Below are 24208 nucleotides of genomic sequence, written 5' to 3' on the forward strand. Positions count from 1 at the left end.
GTATTAAATTTTCAAAGCTCACTAAGATTCTTCATCTCCAATGAGAGAAAGAAATATTAGAATACTCACTTCATTTAATTGTGTACAAGCACCTTCTTTCCAATAAAGGCCCTTCTACAAAGGCTGTCAGGTCACACAGCCACATACTGCAGACTGCTTCCCCCCATTTTGGGCACATCTAATGGACCTAGCGTGTCCATGAGGAAATTCTGGTCCTTGCGGGAAGTTTTACACTTACAACACGTACGCGCTCCATGCGCAGAAACCTTGTCCAGCAAGCCTCTGTCTCTGTCTGAGAAGCCCCTAGGACTGGCCTTATCTCAGATGATTTCTTTCTCAATGATCCCACAAATGTAAGGTTAGGAGTGGGCTGTGAGACCAATGGCACATTACTGATGGCAGCCTGCTTTCAAGCACCATTTTTCTGAAGGCTCCTACAAACTCTTTCTTCCTCACGTCATCAAAGATGCATGCATCATATAATATGGTTGTATTTACTCATGTTTTAAATTGGCACACAACACATCAACCATGGCTTTAAAAAAATACCATTTACTTAAGAATTATTTATAGAGGAAAAATATAGTAAGCCACTACTCATGTCCAGTAATGGTCATAAAAATGACACCTTGTTTACTTTGTCTCAGTAGAGCAGTTCATCAAATATATTTGCTATTGCAAACAATTACTTTTAGAAGGGAATCCCAAACAACTCAGTGGTATTCAAGATGAGGACTTGTAAACTACAAGTTTGCGTTTAGGCAGGAAAAAGAGTAGTGAGGGCCAAGACCTACACTTCTGGAGGGATCAGTTCTTCAGGGATATCTACCTGCCACACACCTCTTCTCCCTCTGGCAGGAATCGGTTCCAGAAGCCATCTTGGATTTGAAACAACAGTCAAGTATTTCTCTTCCAGGTGACTGAGGACAGCTTTATTTTCCAGCTCCATGACCTTTTCAGGAGGCAAAGTTTCTGGATATAGTGATGTCTCACCAATGTCAATTAATCCTGCATTATAAAATTAAAATGTACCATCAGTTGGCTCTTTGATCTGCTGGAGAAAAGCTTCCAAAAGTAAACCTTCCAGAGGACACACAGAACAGCTCACTTGTTACCAGAAGAACATAGCATGAAGCACGCACACCTCAAACCTGTCTCATTCACTGCTGAAGATGGCCCATGCGACTGAAGAACAGGTGAAGCGTGCAGTTCTCATATTCACAACTCAGTGAATCAGAATCCTGTTAAAAGAAGCCTGCAGCTAAGGAGATACAGCTGCTACCAAAACTCCTGAGCTACATCTGGCCTTGAAACAGCTTCATTAAAAAGAAAACTCTCTCTGCTCCTATCAGGATGCTACTCTATTAACATTTTAAAATCATTAAACTATATGGAAATTCCTGCTCTCTGGAACCCTTTTCATGTCACAAAAGGGAATTTCCATATTGCTTAATGATTAAAAATGTTAAAATACAGATCAAAGAAGCTTTGATACCTACTCCACAATTTAGCATGCAATTTATGTCAAGCTTACAAATCTGCATATTACATAGTACCTAACAATTTTCAGCACTGTAGAACCAGAACAGTTTTTCGGTGTATGTGATAGAAGTAATTTGTTGTGCAGGAATAGCTAAAAATATTCAAATAAGAATGCAAGACAGATGGTGTAACAAAAGATACCTACAAGAAAAGAGTGCAAAATGAGTGCTGGATAAAAACTTTTAAAGTATACAGTGCAGCAACATACATTGTATTTCAGCACAATATAAGCAAAGAAACACCACTTCCATCCTAACTTTGTATTACAGAAACAAACTTCTTCACTGCCCAAATAAGAAGAGCAATGGAGCAGTTGTAGAACTGAAACAGGATTTATTTATGTACCACTCTAATATGACATGTGAAGCACTGCAACGTGACAACTTCACTTGACTACGAGTACTGTAGAATGGTTTCAGCAAGAGTTCCTAAGCTCAAAATGCAAAAAGTGTGGAACTGACATTTATTATCATGCAACAAAATAATATACAACCCATGTTATACCATCTTACTGCATGATGAGTTAGCACAAATGAATTTTATTACTTGTATAGACTTTAGAGTTGTAGCCTAAAGTTTTCAGTGGAGTGAGTGTATTTTAAAAACTGAGGGCTGACTAAAATTCTTTATCCTAAAGATCAAAGATACTTCACATTTCCAACACAATGACAAAGAATAAATTTTATTTACAACTTCCCTCACAGATCTCTGCTTACAGCGATATGGAATCGAAATAGCCCCCAGCCACAAGTCAGGCACCACCCCTTCAAAGTAAGTGTTAAAGCAATGTTATAATAAGCATAACTGTGTAAAGCAGATGTGTACTGGACTGAAGCAAGTTAACGGATTGAAAGCTTGCTTGAAAAATATAATCCAAGGTTGCTTACCTGCAATAACTCCTCTGCCGAATTTTTCCCCTTTGTCCAACAGATCTTGCACTTGTTTTGGTGTCATACCAAACCTATTCAGAAGAATTGCTCTCCATGTTTCATCTTGCCAGTCCTGAACAGCTATATGAACAGCAATGGTGCAGTTCCTGTAGTCTGCTAGCAAGGGACGCCAGCGAGTCTCTAGTGTTTTGACTTGGTTCAAAACTAATCCTGCATAGGGCTGCCGGAAGGAAAGGCAGCCAAATTTCATCGCTTTCCTTGCATCAGAACCCGTTCATTTCCTAGGAGCAAACAGACACCCCGCGGTCAGCCTTCCCGGAGGCGCCTGTCACCCTGACAGACGAGCAGGTCTGCCTCGGCGCCCGCCCCGGCCCGCAGGACGCGGCGCGAAGGCGGGCGGGGCGCTGCCTCCCGGCGGGCGGATCTCCCGCCCCGCGGGGCCCCGGCTTGCGAAGGCCGCTGCCCGCCGCGCTGCGGGCGCAGGCGGCCCCGGGCCGGCGCCGCCCGGAACGGCCGCCTCAGCGCCGCCAGAAACCACCCCGGCGCCGGGGGGCCGCTGCACCGGCGCGCTGGCACCCCGCGACCGGAGGCACTGCCTCGGCGGGCGGGAGCTCCCGGGGCACCGCGGCGCTGCCCGCCGCGGGTCGGGCCCGCAGGCCGCGCTCGGGAGCCGGCCGCTCCCGGGGCCGGAAGGGGTTTAAAAGGCCGCTCCTCAGCGGCAGCCCGGGGCCGGCCCCCGAGGGACGCGATCCTCCGCGGCCGCCGCTGCGGCAGGGCCCGCGTCCCGCTCGGTCCCTCCCCGGGCGAGCGCGCCGCCGCCTCCTCACAGGCGCGGAGGCCCCGCCGCCGCCTCCTACCTGGCGCCGCCAGCTCCGCACCCTTCCCTCCCCTCCCGCCGGGCCGCGCTGCCGCCCCGCTCGGTGCCGCGGCGGGAAGGTGGGCGGCGGGAGCGGCGGGGCGGGCCGGGGGGCGGGGGCGGGCGGCCCCGCTGCTGCCTGGGGGCGGTGCCGGCTGCGCCCGGCGGCGGGGACGTGCGGGGGGCGGCCCGCCCTGGCGGCAGCCGGCCGCTGCCGGGGCTGCCCGTGGGCCGGGGCTCCGGTGCTGGCCTCGCTGCCGGTGCTCGCCACCAAAGCCCCGGGAGCAAAACGGCAGCAGGAACGCGCGGGAGCGCCCCTCCCGCTGCAGCACAGCACTTGTGCCCCCGGCTGCGGGCGTGTGCCGGGGGCCTCGCGTCTCCAGCAGTAGCTAAAAGCCATTTGGCACCTAAAAACTCGGTGGGCCCTTACCTCCCTGCTTTCCTTGGCCCATGGCTCATTTTGGGCAGAGTTTCCCAAGGTGTCTTCACTCAACCCTACTCGTTGAGAAGAATCTCCTTTGTATACTGTTGCCATTTGAAATGTATGCCTTGCATCCATGTCTTGCCTTTCCAATACAAACATTTTGAACAACACAGTTACTGTTTGACAGCAGAGGTTCCACCTGCGCTAGTCTCCTTGTGATCCCTGGTAAGCCATTCCTGGCACAGGGAGCAATATGTGGAGGCCTAGTGAATACAGTAACTACTGGAGACCTCAAAGGATAATTTGGGAAAGGAGGGGGTTAAAATCGATGTATGGTCCCACGGGATTTGTTCTGTTTTAATGGGATAACCAAGATGTATTTTATGTCGTTAAATACATGTGTTTTGACAGAGTTCATTTCCAACATAGACAACTAAAGTGACCTTAGTAAGGCAGACCCTAATGTTGAATAGTGAGAGGCTGTGAAAATGGCTACTGATGCAGCAAGTTGAACAGCTGAGATCCTGCCTGAATTTCTGCAGGTATAGAAGATAAAAAATGCAGATGCATCTGTATCCAAATACACAGGAGATTCATCTTTCCTGTAGAGCCACATCTATCAGTTGAGGGTTATAAATATGAGAAGTATTTGGGGAGTTTTTCCATGCATGCAGCATCATAGAGAAAGAAAGCAGGGAGGAGAGAACATTCACAAAAAGGAATGAGTTTGCAGTAGAAGGTAAGGAGAGACAGGCAAGAGAACAAAGCAGGAAAACTGGGAGAGATGAAAAGAAAAATTAGTAATATTTACAAAGGCGAAAGAGAGTGATCACCAGCATCAAATCCTGCTTTTGAATACTGGTTTCAGTGACTTAGAATTTCTCCTATGCTCTGCTGAACCACATTTTTAAACCATGAGAAATCTCAAAATTATTTTAACAATTGCAGGAACTCAGAGGTCGAAAGAGCAAAGTGACCTGCCAGAATTCCACTGAGAGAGAGATGGGCTGTTCCTGTACTTAAGAAAGGCAGAGGAACTTCATACAGCAAAAGGTAAGATTAAAGAGCCTTTTTTTGTGCAGGTCTATGGCATTGTGAATAGCAGGTATTTATCGGTAAAACATTGTCTGTAACCTTAGTATTCTGTAACTACACTGGAGGGCTAGTTAGATGGTTCTTTTCTGATGATAAGCACTTCAGATAGCTTTCATGATAGCTGTTTTTGGTGTACACTTCAAATTCACATTCACCTTCAGTGAATGTTGTGTATGCTGAAGTATTTTATGGCTGATAGACTTTAACTGTTGAGACCTATTTTTTCTTATCACCATTTTCTGAAACTCCTGTTCTCATTATCCTTTTTCCCCTAGATATTTCCAGTATCTTGTTCAAAATGTTCCATATGGCGTCATTCCAGTCCTTTATACAATGCCGTAATAACAGGAGAAATTAATAGATGACATGAATTTAAGGTCATTGTAGTTTTTACAGGGTTATTATTTGAAATGTTCTTTGGCTTTAAGCTATTTCCATCTTACTAGATCTGCATGGTTAGTTGAAGAACCTGTTGAATCTGTTTAAAGTTGCAAGGATGTAATGAGCTTTCATGCTCTTTTGGTATTTGCTTTTGGTATTTTTCCACTGCATAATTAGTTATTTCGGGAAAAATATAGGCCAAAATTTTTTCATGTTGTGTAAGTAAGTGTTAGCTTTGTTTTACACTCATATAACTCATAGCAGTATTTGTATCATGTGTTTCTTCACATAAATAAAATACATTTTTTCTTGATTTAAGCAAAAATCTCCAAGGTACTTAAAAATCTCAAGTCTTAACAGTTCTAAATAAAATGTAAATAGCACGAGGCTTGTGTGCTACTATGAAAGGTGAATAAATATTATGTTGAAAATCTCCTGTCAGAAAACTAGCTTACTTGGCTTGTAGAAACCTTGTCCAATATATTGTGACATTCACTGGAAGACTTAAAACCAATTTATAGCGGCACCTAAGTAAGTCCCTGAAATTATCAAATTTTGTGTATGTTTTCAGCCTTTTGCGTGATGAGTGGTAAACAGACTTCAGTAGGCTTCCTCAGGACATAAGATAATGATTTGAAATGTACAGCACTGAATATGAAAAAGAAAATTCATTCTGATCTTAGCAGATGATCAGCTTATGCTTGACATCTTAGATGCACGTAATTGTTTTTTGGTCACTGTGGCTTTCACATGCTAACAGCAATCCCAAATTATCTAATCTTGGCATAGTACCTCACATGATGATAATCTCAACAACAGGAAATTCTACAAGTTTGGTCTATAATTCTGTAAAGTATACCTCATTTCAGTGTCTCTAAATTAGCTTTCCTTGGGGTGTCCCTAATTTTCATTTTGATAGAATAAAGACTGCATAATTCCAATTACAGAATGTGTTACTGCTTTCCGTGGAGCTAAAACAATGCCTAGTACATCGTTTATACAGACTCAGGTCTGATCTCATCTAGATAGGCAAGCATTGCTGTGTTTCTTGTCAAATTCGCTTAGTAGCTGATTTTACATGATTCAGTACACAGCAATAGGTGCTGGGATATCTTGGGTCAAAATCGGGTCAAGGTACTTGATCAGATACAGTTCATTTCAGAAGTGGGTAAAGATACGGTGCAGTATGTTTCAGGATATTGGAGGTCAAAACTGAAATTTCAGCTGTTAATAACCCGTGAAATAAAATACAATACAATTATTTGTATTGAGTGGTCACTATTTAATAATAGACACTCATGAGAAGCTGGGATATGTTGACATATGAGCATCCATTGCATTTTCCTGTATTTTAGAACATCAAACAATGTGAAGTGTGATGCTGTGACTCCGTATTTTGGCAGCAATTCCATCGTAACAACTTCTACCAACCTTCTACATTTTGCGCCCTTTCCCTTAATTTTACCCTGTCTCTCATTCTAATATTGTAGTTTACAAAGCCTCACTACACGCTGGAAAACCAGCTTCATATTATTCTTATACCCAAATAAAGAACTTCTAATTTTGGGGTGAACTAAAATACTTACATTTTACCATTCTGTTCTGTATTTCTTTGTATATGTTGTGAGAAATTATGACTGTCTTAAGTGTTTTAGTTAACGTATCTCCAGTTTGTTTAGATTCTCTTATTTCCAGATTTGTTGCAACGCTGTGTTTTCTGAACAATTCTCTGAAAATGTGAATCTGTGGTTCCCTCTTCTTTTTTTACACACACCTCACACACCCCACACACCTGCATGAGTAGAGTACATTTCTGGTTTGTAACGCATCACTGACATTACTATCCTTGTCAAAAGTTTTGACATTATAAATAATCAGTAGTCATAGTTTGTTGGTTGCTTATAGCAGAGTTTAATGAGGTTTCTCAGTGTGGGTAGCTTGGTGTTAAATTGCAGTTGTATTTCAGAGTGCTATTCAAGAATAATATACATACATACTAAATTTACTCTTATGCAGGTTTCAGTATGTTTTCATAACAGATCGTGTGTAGATGACAGATCTTATATAAGAACATATGCACTGTTCTTTTTTAAATACTCAATGCGAAAGCATAAGGTAGAGTATGAGTATTAGCCGCTAGTATTTGCAGTCAAACATACTGCCTTTCGTAATAGTATGTCCTAGTAACGGGATAGTGGTATGTAATAGCTAATATACTAGAAGTTTTTTCTGATTTAATGAGTGTAACTTCTTGTCCATATCACAGTTTCTGTACAGAAAAAAAATCACTGGAAAACTTTGACCTTTGCTTATCAATATTAACGGAGGTAGCGTCATTTGAAAATCAAGTGTGTTGCTGTGATGTAAGAAAGCCTTGATTTAGAATTAGCTCCATAAATCAAATTAAAAAGCATTATTTCTTTTGTACAGAACAAATACACTTACTGGACAAAGAGTGCAAGGAAACTTTCTGGCACATTGCCAGGAATTAAAAATAAATCTAATGTGCTTTGACTGTGCTAGGTGTTCTTTTCTGTTTGCTTTCTTCTGTTTGAGCAGTTGAGTGCCTTCTAACTTCAAACACTTGAATACAGACAGAATAAATGGCTTCAGAAAATACCTGCATGCACATCTTTCTAAAAAAGTGCTTTGGGTGATTTGGAAACATTTAAACTGGACAAAGATGAATTGTGAGAGAGAGATTTAAGAAGGATCCATTTCTGGGGTCAGACAAATTAACATTTAAAACAGCCTCTAGTCACATAGTTGCAGCTAGGTGGAAACTTCAAAAGCTCTTTTCAGATCTTCGTTTGGCTATGGGAGACATTAACTTTTTTGGAGTATATACATATGAATTTTTGGCAAAGGGACATGTGTTTAGTCACATTCCTACTGAGGATGCACCTGCAGGTGCGCACATTGCTTATATAGCTTTACAGGGTATGCAGTGGAAGAAAGAGCCAGCAGTTCATCTGTACTGAGACAGACTGGATGGGATGCAAAGTGGCAACAGGGATCTTATTAACATGGCAGTTGAACTCCTAAGCTTCCATCATAGATGAGTTTTTTCAGCCATTTCATTGCAAATGACTTGGCTTTTTGACTGGATGATAATTTATCTCAGGAAAAAAGAGGACATACATAATACCTAGGTGAGTCTCTGTGTACTTAGAACATTATTTCAGTGATATTCATGTTGCATTCCAGTCTCTGACTTTATGGCACCCTTAGTCCTCAAAAGTTGCCACAGGTGCCTGATTTACTTGTCTGGGTTGAGGAGGCAAACATTGTTTCTCTCCAGAATATTACATTCTGATTAAAAAGTTTTCCAAACACTGATGTTATGATTTGGAGCTCTCATGTAAGTGGAGTCCAAAGATTTCTGATAGGCAAATATCTTTGCTTCCTGCAGCTATGCTTATTTTTCTGTGTTATTTAAAGCAGCTAAGTATGTATATAAGGTATCACTCTGTGCCCTTTTTTTTGAATGAAAGGTTCTTCTCAGTACTATACAATGTGCTAGACACCCCTAAACCTCCCACTCCCCCCCCAATATACGCAGTGTCCTGCCTTGTCCTTTTTACATCAGGTCTTGCGGCTGAATTTTCCATGTATTTGAACTGGGCGTCAGTTGTGTGAGCATGAGACAGGCCAGGTCTGCTGGTGAGTTTTATCTGCTTAGTGATTTATTTCTAAACTTTAAGGTTGCTAATATTCAGAGACCATCCTGGTCCTTCTGCTTTTCTGAAGGTTAAAAGAAGGTTGTAACTAGAGGCTGAACACCGAGCTAGCTGATTTAGAAACATCTTGTGTAGCTCTCTGTAGCAATCTTTTTTTGGTTGAGATACGTGGCTTCATGCTGAGGTAATCTGCAGGGGAAGGAGAGCTTGTAGTAATGAGCTCTCCTTCCCCTGCTGATCATTATGTCCAATCCACAGGCAACTCTGAATGCAGAATGTGGCTGCATAAAACATTTTTAAAGATAAGACTGATCAACACCTTTGTATGGCCATGGATCCACAACCAGAGTTCATGCCCTCTAAAATGCTGATACCTTTTTTTAAATGAATCTGCACTGCTGCTATGAAGGGGGTAGTTATCCTTACTTCATCTGATTGATGCTGTCCATCCAGCTTTATAATTATTTCAGTTTTTAATCTGTTTTCTGATGCAAGGTGTTACTGGAAGTTTTGAAAGATCATTTAGAGCTATTTCTAATAAATGGAAAAAGTTGGCACTACCTGTGGCAGCTAAAATATGAATGGCTTCCTTTGTTTCCTTAGTAACATCTACCTTATATGACACTTACAATGCTTAGGAATTCTTCAGCAAGTTCTACTGTGCTTGGCTAAGTACCTTTTGATTCTGTCTCATCAGGAGACACTTAAAGAAAGAGGAGAAAATGAATTGCCTCACCATTTTGAATTAATCACAAAAGATATTCCTGGCAGGAACTACAAGAAAAGGAATTCATGTGCAGAAGCAAATGCATTTTCAAACTGGTCTTGTATGTTCTTTTGTAACTAAAACATTACTTTTTCACTATTGATAAAACACTAATAAAAATGGAAAACACAGTTTTCCTCTTTGAATTCAAACTAGCCAACTAACTAACTAGCAAACACTATCTTCCCTGAGAGAATTGCCTCCACATCGGGTCAATCCAGTTCTTTTTCTCGGCTTTTTTGGTTGGGTTTTTTTGGTGGAGGTTTTTTTGTTGTTGTTTGGGTGGTTTGTGCTTGGTTTTGTTTTGGAATATTGATGTCAATATAGGCTGTGTTAGAGAAGGCACTGTGGGTTGCTATATTACTGGGAAGAAGAATTATTAAAGAATTTAGGAAAGATGTTGCTTCTAGCTGATACAGGTTGTTTTTCTATTCTTACTGTCTCAAAATATTTGAGATAAAATGGAAACTTATAAAACAAATGTGTTTATAGATGCCTGTGTAAACTTGATGTGCGTGTTTATGATCATGATTAGAAAAATGTATAAAAGCCAAATCTAGAACTGATTGGTTTTCTGGGTGATAGTTAAAACTGTTTTTAGCATTCTACATAAGATCTAAAAATAGTTAACTGCTGACTTTTTCTTAAGCACACGTGTGTATTACTTTAGTGAGTTTTGTAGGTTTCACTGCAATCATGCCGATTTTATCTGTTTGTGGTTGTTGTTTTTACATGTTTTTTTCTTATATCTATGTACCGAATTTTTAGGTCATATTTTAAAGCATACCATCTCATACTTCCTCTGCATTGCCTTTTGTTTCAGGAATTTTTCATATATATATTGGACTTAAATGCTCTCTTAATTGTCAGGTGTCTTGATTTCCACTTCCCTATTGTCCCCATTAGCAAATACAGTATGTTTTCATCATGCATGTCTACTTAGATGGAGTGTTACATTTTCTTAGGCATACTTTCAAAGATAAAGCAGTATACTATCAGTTATTTCTACAGTGTTAATCTAAATGTACACTAGAGTACTCCATATTTTATTTTAATCATTAATCAAAACGTCAAATGAACCTCATTTCTAACACATCAGCAAGCAGAAATTAAAATAAAATATAGTCTGATTTTGTCCAAAATCTGAACATATCTTAATTATCAAAGTAGTTTTGAATTGAAGGCTTATATCCCTTTCATTGTAAATAAACTCTGTAATAAATACCTTGTATCCTATCACAAAAACAGAGCTCAAGATACAGCTAAGCTCTTACTTATGAGATTTTTTTTTTCTCGTCGAAGTTTAGTATGCATTCTTAAGTTCTTACAGTTAGGTGAGCTGGACCAAATTGTAAGTGTTTTGTTCATTTAATATTGCTGTCTTCTCAGTACTTATGTTTCCTGGTCTTTTCCAGCTTTCCCCTAGATGGCACCATGACCCACAGAACAGCTCCTGCAGGCTTCAGAGCAAGTAGCTTACAACCACAGATGTGTCTGCTGAGTGGTGCAAACACATTTTCAAACACTGCTTGGTTGTCCTACTTTCAACCACTTGTCCTGTTTCTCGGAGACAACATTTTTTCCATACTAGGTCAGAAATAGTAATGATTAGAACATGGACAACAAATTATTTTAATAGTATGAACTATTATTTACTTGAAAAATCAACTGACACTGTGCAATGCAATAGACTATGGCACACTTGTGCTTATTTGGGTGACAGAGAACTACTGTTGTCTGTATAGAGCTTCATGTTACTACATGCTTCATTTAGATCTAACTGTTTCCTACTCCCAGCTCCAATCCTAGTCCTGCTTTCTGCCAGTATTACCAATTCTTCTGCACCTCATGCACTGTTTCTTTAGCTCCGAAGTACAAATACCTGTGGGGTAAATGAAAGTCCTGCTTCTCAAGCATGCTAAGATTAAGCAAAAAGAATTTAATCTGATGGTCTGAAAAGCCACATAATTAACTTTTATGGGAGGACTACACTGTATGATCATTAGGTATGTGTTTTGTCTTCATACTCAACATCAAGAAAGCATACTAGTTCTTCTTTGGAATAGAGGGCGATAGAGATTTAATGATGAGGAAAAAAGAGAAAAGCTCATCCTAGCCCATAGTTTTGTTATAGGTGGAAGAAGCCTCATGTCTTCTGAGATATCTGACAGCAAAATAGGAGCAGATGTTTTGGATAAAGAGGAGTTGTGAATCTTTTGCAGTTAGTGTTTTATTGACAGTAGAGCTTAAGTTGAAAGGCAACATGGTATCTGCTGCCCAGTCCTACAGTTTATTTGAGAATTTTCGCATAATAAAAAGGGTGATGGGATTATTATTGTCTCTGTATGTGATGGTGTCTAATGAAAAGATGATATTATGAGAAGTTTTTGCAGTCTTCTATTTGGAGCATGATTCCGTTTTTTAATGATTTTTAGAATAAATAAAAACCTTTTTTGTTGGAGTTAATGCAGTTATCATAGTGAGATCAGAACTGTGTCCTACAACACCTGTCTTGGAGACTTATCACAGCCTAACTGAACATAAAAGAAGGTTCATCATGCAGGCAGATTATTTTTGCCATATAAAAATATGACTTAGAAATGACAGTAAGCAACAAATAATGAAATAATTACAAACTGTACTGCCTCTAAGTCTGTCATTGTTGGTGAAAAGATTGTTCTTTATTTTAATATCTGCACAGTTGTACCTGTCATCTATTTGCTATCAGTTGCAGATTTGAAGTGCTATTAACAAAACTCTAGAACATTATTTTTCCACATATTTTCTTCCTGGTTTTCTTCATTTGTTAGACAGATTCTTTGTGTCTGTGTCTACAGTAGAATTTATCAGGGTGCAGAGCTGGTGCTGAGAACCTGGTATTCCCAGGATTTGTATTTCAGGGGATCAGACTAGCTCTGATCTGATCCGTTGGGGTCTGTTTCATATCTTACAATCATTGGCTTCAGAAGTTCCTGATCTGAACTAAAACACCAATATAAATGCAACCTGTACCTACTGTATCTGAGAGTACCAAACTGATGGTGTCCCGTAAGCAATGTGTAGTTTAAGGTCTATTCACACACACGTGTGCGCACACTTTTGGCATTTTTAATAGGTCCTCATTGTCTAGTTACACTTTTGAAAAAGTAACAGTCCAACTTCACAAGAGTGAAATAGTATTGGCTCTTTGTTGTGCCTAGGCTCTTTTTGTCAGAGATGGAGAGAGAATCCTTGTTTAGTAGCAAATTCTAGTTCCTCTTCTAAGAGCATATTGCTTTACTGCTCATCTAAGGAGCTTTCTCAAACAGATGTGATTTATATGATTGCTTAGCAAAGCAAAGTCTTACCAAGTTACTTTCTTCCATTTTAATACAGCATTGATCTTGTGAGTTGAAGTTCATACCTGGAAAGACAGTTTTCTTCTGGAGCTAAATTTTGTCACTTGGTGCTGTGGATCAGTATTCTGTTGATCAGAAATGCATTGCTATGAGACATCATTTCTTTCAAAATATTTATTTTGGTTCCAGTTCATGGATTTGGAGAAAGTCCTAAAAGCAGAAGATAGTCTTTTAGATTGACCGGTCTGGAACAAATATTCTGTGTTTAATATATGCTTGTATAGTGTCATCCCAATGGACTGCCAACTTTTTTGTCTAGTTGCTGGTCAGATATTAATGACACAAGTAGCAGTATGCAAGGTTAGGAGTACATTTATTGTTAAAGAAAGAGGAAGTCAGGGCTGTGTGGCAGAAATGATAAATCTGGAATGGGCTGGTCAAGGTGCTCTTTTCTAATAGAGAATTCAAGCTTTGGTATTAACTTGAGGGTGTCCAAAACCCTAGTGCCTGTGGTGCCCTGTGATATCAGTTCATAGGGTTTCTATGAAATGTAAACTCAAGTGCTGCAGGAGCAGTAAATTCAATATCTCTGCTTCCTTTATTTCATTTCTTATTTTTTTATTTTGTTATGTTATTCTGTCATTTCTTAAAGTTCATGTTTCTTTTGAGTGTTAGGTTGTTTTTTTTTAACCTAAGTTTATTAAGTTTGATATTTTATAGGAATAAATTCATCTTTATACTCAAATTTAAATTCTGTGATTAATCTGTGCATGTTCCCTTTTCAATGCTGTATGAATAGTGGTTTTTGCTACCACTTTTTTTCCTTTATCACCTTGTTGGGGGGGGGGGGGACGTTGCTAATAGTTCTGTGGTTTTACCTTTATATAACAACCAACATTTTACAGTACAGTTCCCTTAAATATTTTGATTCCTTTTGCAAACATTAGTTAGAAGGAAGGCCAACATTTTAGGACACGGTTACATAAGTTTAGCCTGTGAAAATCTGAACATTTTTAATTTATGTGTTCACTGCTGAGAATGCAGACAGAGGTTTGCGAAATGAGTTGGTCAGTCCTATCTAGAACTGAGAATCAGCAAGTCTCTTGCTACGAGTCTCATCAGGAGGTGTTAACCCCTCTGGAAGGTGTCTTTACTTTCTTGTTAGGCATCTGCATACATGAGGAATGGATCTATATAACTAAATAAGTAATAATAATCCCCTGTGGCATTTAAACATCTGGCATACTTGAGTTTAAAGTGTGCACAGAAATTACCAGAGTTAAAAGTAAATGCAGTTAAATCTGTGCAGAGCCTGAAAATAGCAGTTCTAAATATAAATATTTAAACCTACTTGAAGTCTGATATATCAATTTTGGCAGTGTTGAAGACAGTGGAGCCTCCAGTGTTGTTAGTGCCTGTGAAAATGGCACGGGGCAAATGCAATGTAACAAAGTTTTGCAGCTTTAGATTCCCACATATAAATTATTTCTATGCCCACTACTTAAAATCTAAAGCCACAACGGTTTTTAACCTCAGGAGCTATGGAATCATGTTGATGTAAAAGAGCGGGACTGTGAAGCCACTACAGTATTTACTTGTATATCATCTATTACATATTCTGTCGCTGTTTAAAATGGTTGTACCATACATCACAAGGTACCAGAAACATTGTCACCTATACTATATATTCTGCTTAAAGAAACTGAACATCCTTAGTAACTTGCATGCAGTAGCTATGTTCTATTTGTTTTGTTAAATGCCTACTTCCTTTTTAGTAAGGTGACATTTACTTTAGTTAATTTTTTTGTGCTTGTAATTGTCAGTTACCACAGACAGGTAGTAATTTCCTATGCAGCTTCAGGAACAAGAGAATAAACAAATAGCTGCTGAGCACTGGTGTGTTTTCACACAGTGGATGCTTCCCCACTCCAAACTGTAATTCTGCAACACCACAATTTTTAGCCAGTCTATAAGAACAACAAACCATCGATTCATTAGCACACTTTTTAATTGTACTACTTAAGAATGTAGACATATGTTTTAAAACATTCTTCTTTGCAGGGAAATTATTAATAAGTAATCTTCAACTTGTTAATAATGAGCCCTTACTTTTGCTTTTTTTTTTTTAAATAATTGGAAAAATTTTTTTACTTCACTGCTGTAGGATCATATACATTTCTTTTTTAGGCTAGGGTGATTCTTCAGTTCTTCATCTGAGTGAGTCTTAACATCTTCATTAAAATATATCTTGCTCTCTAGTAGTTTTTCAACATCTACCATGGTTGTGTTTGTCTGAAAATGATACTTGGAGTTAGAAATGCTAATGGCTGAATTCTATGTAGTTTATTCACATAAATAAGTGGTTCCACTTATTTCTACTGGTGCATCGAGTCAAAAGAACGCGAAGCTCAAGATCAAAAGATGACCTTCCTGGTAAATATGCAGCATATAGAGAGCTAGCCTTACAAAACAATTTTATGTATTAGCATTTTCAAAATTATCTACATAGAGGAACCACTGAAATACAGTTTTACATTCACTAGGACTACACTTTATCTGTCTAGACTTAATTATGCAAAGTGTTATTAAAACTCAGTGGTATATTACTTATACACAGATTGATCCGTAGTGATGTATTTATTTGGCATGCAGAGAGTCTAGTTGGTATGAATTTTGAGCTAGTGGATGCTGTTTGGCTCTTCTACGTCACAGCAAATGAGGTGAAATCGGGGGCTGTGTTTGTGGCCTTCACAAGCTGTGCAAACTTCCTCAATGACTTTTAGTTACCTCTCCAAAAGCGTCCCTATGCAAGTTCTCATGCACTCCTGAAAGAACAAACTGTGTGTAAGGAAATTGCCTGGAGAAGCATAAGAAAGAATTGATCCTGTGCAGGCAAGGGGACACTAACTTGCATGTGATACCCTGCTGTACCCGGTGGTGTGTGCTATTACATGCAATGAATGAGTCTGATTTCAGTCGACAGAACAAAACATTCAGGGCCGTACTGTGGCACCGTATGTATATGTGTATGACCGGTTGCCTTTAACAAGAGATGTGCATGCTCCTTGTGTGTTTATCTATGTATATATGTACATGCATAAAACCAGATATAAACTGGAAAGGTATCTTAAGTAAAAAAAGTGTCTGCACATATGAAAAAGGTAATGGTTTGTATAATCCACAATCTGTATAACTCAAAAAGTGGTTTCCAGATATGTCATGGGACTGTCTTCCTAAAGTCTTCTCTCTTTTAGTTACAAGTTCAGCTAAGTGATCCGTAAAGAGTAAAACTAAAACGGATTGAGTTTAGCAACTAAATAAGCCTGGAAAAATAAAAAGAATTGTTATTTTCTCTCTCTTCCTTCCTTCTATTTCTTTTTGCATTTTATCTTCTTGCCTCGCATCTTCCATCCTTGTTGGATGATGTGACAATGAATCCTCATGAAATGTTGAAAGCTGAATGCTAAACTGAATTATTAATAATTGAAGCATTCTTACAGTCTCCTCCTATAGCGTGTGACCTATCCTGCTCCTTATTGGCTTTCCTGCTCTGGTTATCCATTTTTTGGGAATAGGTATTTCTAACTTGCAGAGCAAGCTCAGAAAAGACGGTTGCTCATATAAGAAGACAGGTAATGATATATTTAAGCACATGTAAGTGAGTATTAAGAAATATTTCTTTTCTTCTACTTCCTGTTTTGTTTTTCTGTTACTGTATATTGGGATAGCTGGAGAGTATTTCTTTCCCATTTTAACTCATAGCAGCTACTTTATATAGGTTTTTCTGTTTCATCATTTTCAATTACATTTTTTAATATTTTGCCATTACTTTTATATCTTAAGCTTTGTCCATAACCTCTCCTAACCACAAGAGCTCTGAGAAGCTGTTGTTTGTTTGTTTACTTTAAGACTCCATCTGCCCAAAGGAGGATTTGGGGAGGGACTGATTTCTCTGCATCTCATCTTTCAGTGATTCTGTAGACCTTCCTCATGAATAGCAAGTCATAAATATTTGGATTCTGAGTGTGTTTAAGTACAGGGATCAGAAGTAACCATTTCAGTTGTGATGATACTCTACTGGGAAAACATTTGCCTGGAAGTCTATTTGAAAATAACACTGGCACGCTAATTCTCCTTTGAAACACACACCCACCCACCCACCATGCTACACACATGCTTCCGCGCACACTGAATTGCCAAGTGACCAAGAAAGCTAGTAATAACTATTAAGGACTCAAGGATTGCAAGATCAAGTCATTGCAGAAGTCTCAGGTCATTACACAGGGTCTTAAATTCCTTGCAGGTTTCCTAAACTTCCAGGTGTCAGTGATGGTAGCTCTGGGAAAGGACCGTCCGTACCTTCTAAAAAAATTCCAAGTCATTCCGCCATTCCTGTGTGGTGTTCCAAAGGCTGGCATTTGACAAGTAAATGGCAAGAAAAAAGCTTAGAGGAAAAAAGAACAAGTTTGCTTATTCAATGAATAACTTTTATTGCATCTGTTCAACCTTAGTGTCATCTTCATAGACTTCCTGTGTTACTTCTGGTCATGCACTTAAGATTCAGATTACTGTCACATGATCCATCAAGATGATTTGATCTTATGTTGATTAATTACAGTGCACAGACCCTGGTTTCAGTGAGAAAGAATTTAATAATTAAATCCCATAACTTTGGAAAATATTTACAAAACTTTGTGATGTAGCTGAGACAGAGCAAAGGATATCTGTTTATTTACCTTTATATGTGTGGTTAATTTTTGTTAGAGGTGCCTAGAAATCCAAAATTATAGCAGAACACCTTTGCAATAGCCGTGCACATGGAGATTTTCAGAACTGTGTGGGTGGCTAGAAATACATCTAGGCTTCTTGGTCTGCTCGCTGAATTGGTTGGGTGCAAGCCAGGTAGTCACACTAGATATTGGACATCATGTTGTGCTCATGCAGTTATCCAGTTGTCTGAAAGGCAGAAAAACTTGGGCTTGTGTACTCTTGTTTTTGTAAGCATATTCCAGGCTAATTTTTTTTCCCCCCCCCCCTCAGAAAACTCCCATTAATTTCAATTGAATGTGTGACTTAAAGTTTCTAATCAGTTTTTAAAATTTCAGACACACAGCAAGAAGACATTTTCTGCCCAAAACTGACATAGAGAAATGAAACAGCAAAAGATAAAATCATCTAACCAAGGTCACACAGGAAATCTATTCAAAAGTATTAAATAGGTCTAGAGATACTGAGTTCTGCTTCAGTTTTTCAACTTTACATTCATTCTTTTTGGGTGCAAATGCTCATTTTTCATAGCTGTCTTTTTGACTTTGTTGAAAGGCAATTATTACAACTGTTTAATCTGATCTCTATTTTCTATTGTAAGAAAGACAGTTATTAGTGCACTATAAAGCATCGTCTGGACCTCTGATTTGCTATCAGAATGTCACAATTTGTTTTAAGAGTTTCTATCCATTAATCCTAGCCAGAAAGTGTAATAGTTTTTCAGAACATTCAGAATAAGAACCAAGACTTAGGTAGATTTCTTTGTATGGTTATAAATTCAGAAAAAAATAGTAGGGTTACAGAGCTGGATTCTCTCATTTTTGTAGCTAACTTGCTTTCAAGGAGTGGATAATGCCTTATACAACCAGATAAGTGAGCAAAGTGGGCCTCTGAAAGATCCTGTTCAAACAACATTACGCTACATCTAACAATTACCTACTGCTTCTTCTTTGAAAATGTTGATGTTTATATTGTTTCAATGTGAAACCATAATGTCCTTTGCCTTTTTTTTCAAAGATACTCTGCTAAGAGACTAGACTGCTACAGTCAAGATCTATTGTAGAAGATAAGAATTCTGTACCTTTTTAGATGATCTTTGATAGTATATTTAGAAATTGAGTCAGTACAATGAATTATGATCTAGACAAATTCAGAGTTGCTGTGCATCTTATGAACGTATCTTAGAAGACTTGAACAAAGGTTTATTGTGATTCTTTGCAGACGGCTGTTAGTAAAAATTACTGATTGCATTCCAAGAACCATCTAACTTTACCACAAGATTTGGTACTTCTTAAATGGAAACTATCGAGTTGTTTAAGCTATCATTTTTTCGGTTTTAAGCTCCTAGTGTGACACTTCTAAACACAATTTCTTTCTAACTTTAATTTGCTCTTTGCCTTTTGACATGTACCATTTCTTCACCTCTCTAACACAATTGGCATATTTGGCTTTAGGTTGTACTTTTTCTGCACAGCACTATGAGTCAATGATGTCAACATGACTTCAGAATAAGATTTGTTCTTCAGCTTGGTGTTCCCACTGAAACCTTGTTGAGGTGACCTTTTAAAATTTTTGTCATAGAGACATCCATCTTGATAAATATCTATACTGTTCTAGGAAATCCCAGGTATTTCATTCCTGTCACGGGCCTTTACTTTACCTTTTATATGTGTTATTCATCAACATGAAATAGAGCAAGCATGAAAAATACAGGGTGTGGAAAGTTTGGGTTTTCTTAAACGCATTTTGCAAATTTTAATTGAGTCGAGCATGTGATTCTAGCAACCTGAACTGAACTTGTTGTGTAAGCTGAAGATGGAAGACTCTATCCAGTGATCAGTCTGTGTGCTATGACAGCTCTGAAGAAATCTTGAAATATTTTGACCAATTGCCAAAGAAATAAAAAAAAAAAAACTTAAGAAATCTTAAGATTGCCTACATATTTTGTGAATATCTGTCTTAACAAAGCTAAGTTAGAAGCCATAATTTTCAGCAATTTAAATACATAATAATTCCTTGTAATTGCAACTTCCATGTTATATTTTCTGTGCAAAGTTGTCATTTTACTTTCATACTCATCTGGATAACTATTTGGCACAACATAACTGGCCTTGGATAGTTAAAGGGTTGTTATTGGAAATGGAAAGAATGAGAAACCTGGTGGCCATTAAAAGAAAGCTGCCAACAGAAGGTTTTAAAAGCACATCTTGTGTATATCTACATGTGTTTGTATCACAGTCTGTAAAACTGTTTGTAAAATACTGTGCTCAGTATGTCTAAGCCATATGAGTCAGCTTTAGCGTGAACTGTTTAGTTGCATTTCACATCACGAATCCACTAAACTGTATAACAGTGATGGATGCTTTTTTTTAAAGATCCTGATATACTATGCTCTCTCTGAAACTAAGTGCATATTAAGGCAAAAAAAAAAAAAGATTGAGCCCGTTTCAAATATTTTTGTCCCACCCAATCATCATTCTCAAGTCTTCTCATTTATTGCATGTGTATATATGAAAGAGAGAGAAATACTCCAAATCAATGTATGAAGCTAAACTCGTGGACCAGCTACCACCCTGAGCTATTCCTTATGTAATTGAAGTCAAGCAAAGTGCAAAATAATAATTAAAAAAAAGTATGTAAATAAGGGTTTCAACTGGAAAAAATACTGCAGTTCAAGGGACTCCCTGTTTCTGGATTAGGACCATCACTTCAGTCACTGCAGAACTCAATGCATGGATAGTTTATTTGTTTAATGACAAATTGGCTATTACTGCTAAAAATGATGATCAAATAAAGAAAAATGGCTTAGCTGTTGGCAACTTGTGCTTTATCCATGATCTCTTAACTGAAAATTCCTGGTTGTCAGAGTTCCAGAAATCATTTGTGTTGCCTATAGAGCTGTAGGTATCTCAAGAAAAAAAATGCATTGTGTTTACTGGGACAGATTAGGAATAGGAAGAGAATGGAGTGTTTTCTTCTGGGTGGTTCTGCACTAAATTAAAGGTATTATATTGAAAAAGGAGAGAAGGTTGCAGAAGGGGGAGCTGTGATGGTTTGATCAATCTGGGTTGCTACATCCTAGAGTAAAAGTGAGCGCACCAGAGATTTGTGCTTATCTTTAGACTCTTAATCGTATTTGCTTTGTCACAAGGAAATTAAGTTCAAAATATAATTTACACTGCGAAGCACTAAAGCAGGGATTAACAACCTACCACACAGGTATGAAAGATGATGTGTAAGCAGGCATCTTGTGAGTGGCAGAGGGCCAAGTGTTTATAGCTGGGAGCTGTGGCATCTTGAGAAGAGGCATCTGTGAGAAGCAGTTGCTGCCAGCTCCCACTGAGGTCTGATCTCACTCAGAGATGGAAGCTCCTGCCTTGCACATAAGCAAGATTCTGGGGATCAACAGCATCTTGCCTGTGTGAGAGGAAGAATCTCCTTGTTCCCACCAAGTTTCAGCTGTCACAGTACACTTTGACTTGTAAAATATAAATACAGACCAGTGCATACCCCTCTTGAAAGATGCATGAGCTAATGGATAGGGCAGTCAGAATAGATAATCAATGAAAAACACGTTACTAAAATGCTTTAAAAAATCAAATGTTAAAATAGCCAAAGAATAAAGAAATATTATGGTTAATTCACTACAAATCTTGAGGATTTGTTTAGTAAACTAAAACAGTTGTTATAACTGCATTTGTATTGTGCATGAGTCCCCAATAAACTGCTGGTAGTCTTTAATGGTGCTCTCATACCTGAAGGGTGATTTTTACTCTTATTTTCTAAACAAAACTTGCATGGTAACTATCATATTTGTGGGTTGACCGGTCATTGCTAAAAATTAGAATATTCTAGTACTCTTTTCTTTAGATTGCAGTCCTTGTCCAAGAGTGCAAGCTGTGTTTAAAATTCTGAATTTGAGAGTTCTAAATTACAGGTTATTCATAAAACAACACTTCTGCTATCTGAGCAGAATATCTTTTATTGGTTTCATTTTACAGATGGGAAAATTGAGGTACAGAAAACTAGTGACTCTGCAAGTCACAAAACAAAACAGCAGCACTATATTGCACATCACTTGTATCTGGAAACTTCCCTTCATTTTGAAGACATATCTGTAAGTAAAAAGATGTTCCTTTAGAGAGAAAGCACAGAGGCTTGCTATGATGACAAACATCTGATGAATATTCAAAGAAAAATTCTCATTCCTAGGATTGTTGTGGGTTCTTTTCATATGGCTGGCTGGGATGCATGAAAATTATAGCTGGACCTAAAAAGGGTGGAATTTGGAGCTTAAGTTTTTGATTTTCACTGGCTTTCTTGCATTTCTTGCATTTTGTTCTGAATGCAGTAATGCTGACAGTCAGCTTTAATCCTTCTGACAATGAGTTCAAGAGTGTAGGTCTTACTCCTGTGAAGTCCTAAGTTCTGTGATCACGAATTTCCCTACTGCTGAATGGTAATTTCATCTTTTATAATTACTGCCTGGATGACAGAAATGTGTGTTTCCTCATGGCTAGTTCTGTGGCTTCTAGATTGGAGTATGACGTCTGTAGTACCTGATTAGTATGTTTTATGCTGCTGCAAACTATGAATCTGTGTACTGAGGGCAGAGGCCTCCCAGGCCCACTTACAGGTATATGAGCTGCATACAGAATGCAAACTGATATGCAAATGTTTATGTACCTCCATTGGAATTATGTCCTTAAGCTTAGCACACTATTTTATGCAAAGTGAGAGAAGATGTAGTGAGATGCATGATAAAGTTAACGTGTTTTTCTGACTTTATTAATACTGGCATTTTTTTCCATTCTAAGTCTTTTAGGATGTATTTTCTGTATTAAGCATATTTAATTTGGAGGATTTGTGGGGAGGAAAGTGCAATGAATAGTTTCTTTGGAGATACATGAAAAATGTTGACAGATCTGAAATAAAGCATACAAGTTTCCTACTGAGATTCATACTTACTACTGTGTGATCTGCTGTATTATCTGTAGAAAATGTCTTTGTACAACAGAGAAACAAAAAGACCTTCAGCAGATTGTTTTATTGAACTCTTAATAGATATTAAGAAACATAACGCCAGCACTTCTGCCACATTGCTGTCATTAAATAATAAATCATTGCTGTAGCTGCCTAATGGGATATGTAGCAATGCTGATGGTGGCAGTCTAGACCTGAGCTGAAGTGGATTAATTTAAAACACAGAGCAACAATAGTAGATAGCAGTGCTCAGCAGAACAGTTTTGGGGCTAGAACCTGGTGGCTAACTACAAGAAAGAAGATTACAGAAATTAGATTAACTAAAAAATGATAACAATGTCTTTCACAGTCCTTAGATATGCTCCAACACCTAATTATGAAACTGTCACATAAGCATTAATGAACGTATTTTCAACACTCTTATGTGTCTGAGATGTCCTATCCTAATATACAGATAGAAAGGGGGGGCACTAGGAGACAGGTGGCTTTATCCCAGAAATGACGATGACCTGTACCTGCCTTTTATCCCAAAGGAGCTATGAATGCATGGGGCTTTGGAAAATAAGGCCTTATGGTACTTTCACCTAATGCAGCACCTTAGTCACATAAGTTTTGTGTTCTGTTTTTGTTTGGTTGGGTTTTTTTAGCAGGATTTGCTAGTTAGGTGTGTTTCCAGGCAAGCAAAGCTGTAGAGTTCTGTGCTGCTGCCTTGTGTCTAGCCAAGTTAAAGTCCCACCTTTAGAACTGAGACGTGGGAGTAACATACCTCGATGAGAGCTACCTCCTGGTCAGGCACAGCGGGTCTATCTGAGCTGCCCGCCTCAGGCCATGCACCCTGGAGACACCATCAGTGGTTTGGCCTGTTGTATATACAACTCATTAAGCAGAGATGTGTGAAGCTGTCTACCAATATAGTTGTGTGTAGCATTTGTAACATGAAATGCTTTGTAAAACTATTAAAGCTTATCAAATTGTTAAAATTACTTACCAAATTATTAAAAACTATCTGTTCAAAGACAATAGACTGCTCTGAAAACAAGAAAAAGAGATTGTGAGGAGTCTCTGATCTGAATTCTCTCCGTGCCAGGAGGCACACAAGGCGCGAACATCGTTCTTCCACTTCCATCGGTCTGCGGCTGTGTGCTCTGGAGTCCCAAGGGCCACAGCGCAGTCTTCTGTTGGTTTTTTCCTCAGGACATGACCGATCCAGTTCCATCTCCTCCTCCTCACTTCATTACTGATTTTCTCCATCTCCTCCATTTCGTTTTTTTTTGAAAGTTGATGCTCGTCATTTCTGCAACTTTTTATTTATTATTTTTTTCCGGGAGGAGGTAGTTGGCCTCCTGCCCAACCTCCATGCCTTGGAGGGCCAGTGTTTTTTCTGTCAGGGTGGCCTTCCCTTAGGCTGCGTTGGTTCGTGGCACCTTCTTCAATTTTATCCGGTGCACCCTCCAGAGAGGGATCCCCTATCCACCACCCAGGGGAC

At 38.8% G+C, this 24208-nt stretch overlaps 1 protein-coding gene across 2 annotated transcripts; it reads right to left on the reverse strand.

Annotated features, from left to right (window-relative positions):
* Window positions 1-232: 232 nt before the first annotated feature.
* On the reverse strand, window positions 233-3368 carry LOC309595977 (protein EOLA1-like). 2 transcript variants are annotated; one of them, XM_082323618.1, is made up of 3 exons: window positions 3290-3368; window positions 2430-2713; window positions 233-1008 (listed from the first exon to the last, which is right to left on the reverse strand). In XM_082323618.1, the coding sequence occupies exons 2-3, from the start codon at window positions 2680-2682 to the stop codon at window positions 791-793; spliced, it is 471 nt and encodes a 156-aa protein (XP_082179744.1). In that variant the 5' UTR covers window positions 2683-2713; window positions 3290-3368; the 3' UTR covers window positions 233-790. The 2 variants fall into 2 exon arrangements, with proteins under 2 accessions (XP_082179744.1, XP_082179745.1); XM_082323619.1 differs by lacking the exon at window positions 3290-3368 and having other exon boundaries at window positions 2430-2764.
* Window positions 3369-24208: the final 20840 nt, after the last annotated feature.

This window comes from Platalea leucorodia, assembly GCF_965183815.1.
Source record: "Platalea leucorodia genome assembly, chromosome: 10".
Taxonomy (NCBI): domain Eukaryota; kingdom Metazoa; phylum Chordata; class Aves; order Pelecaniformes; family Threskiornithidae; genus Platalea; species Platalea leucorodia.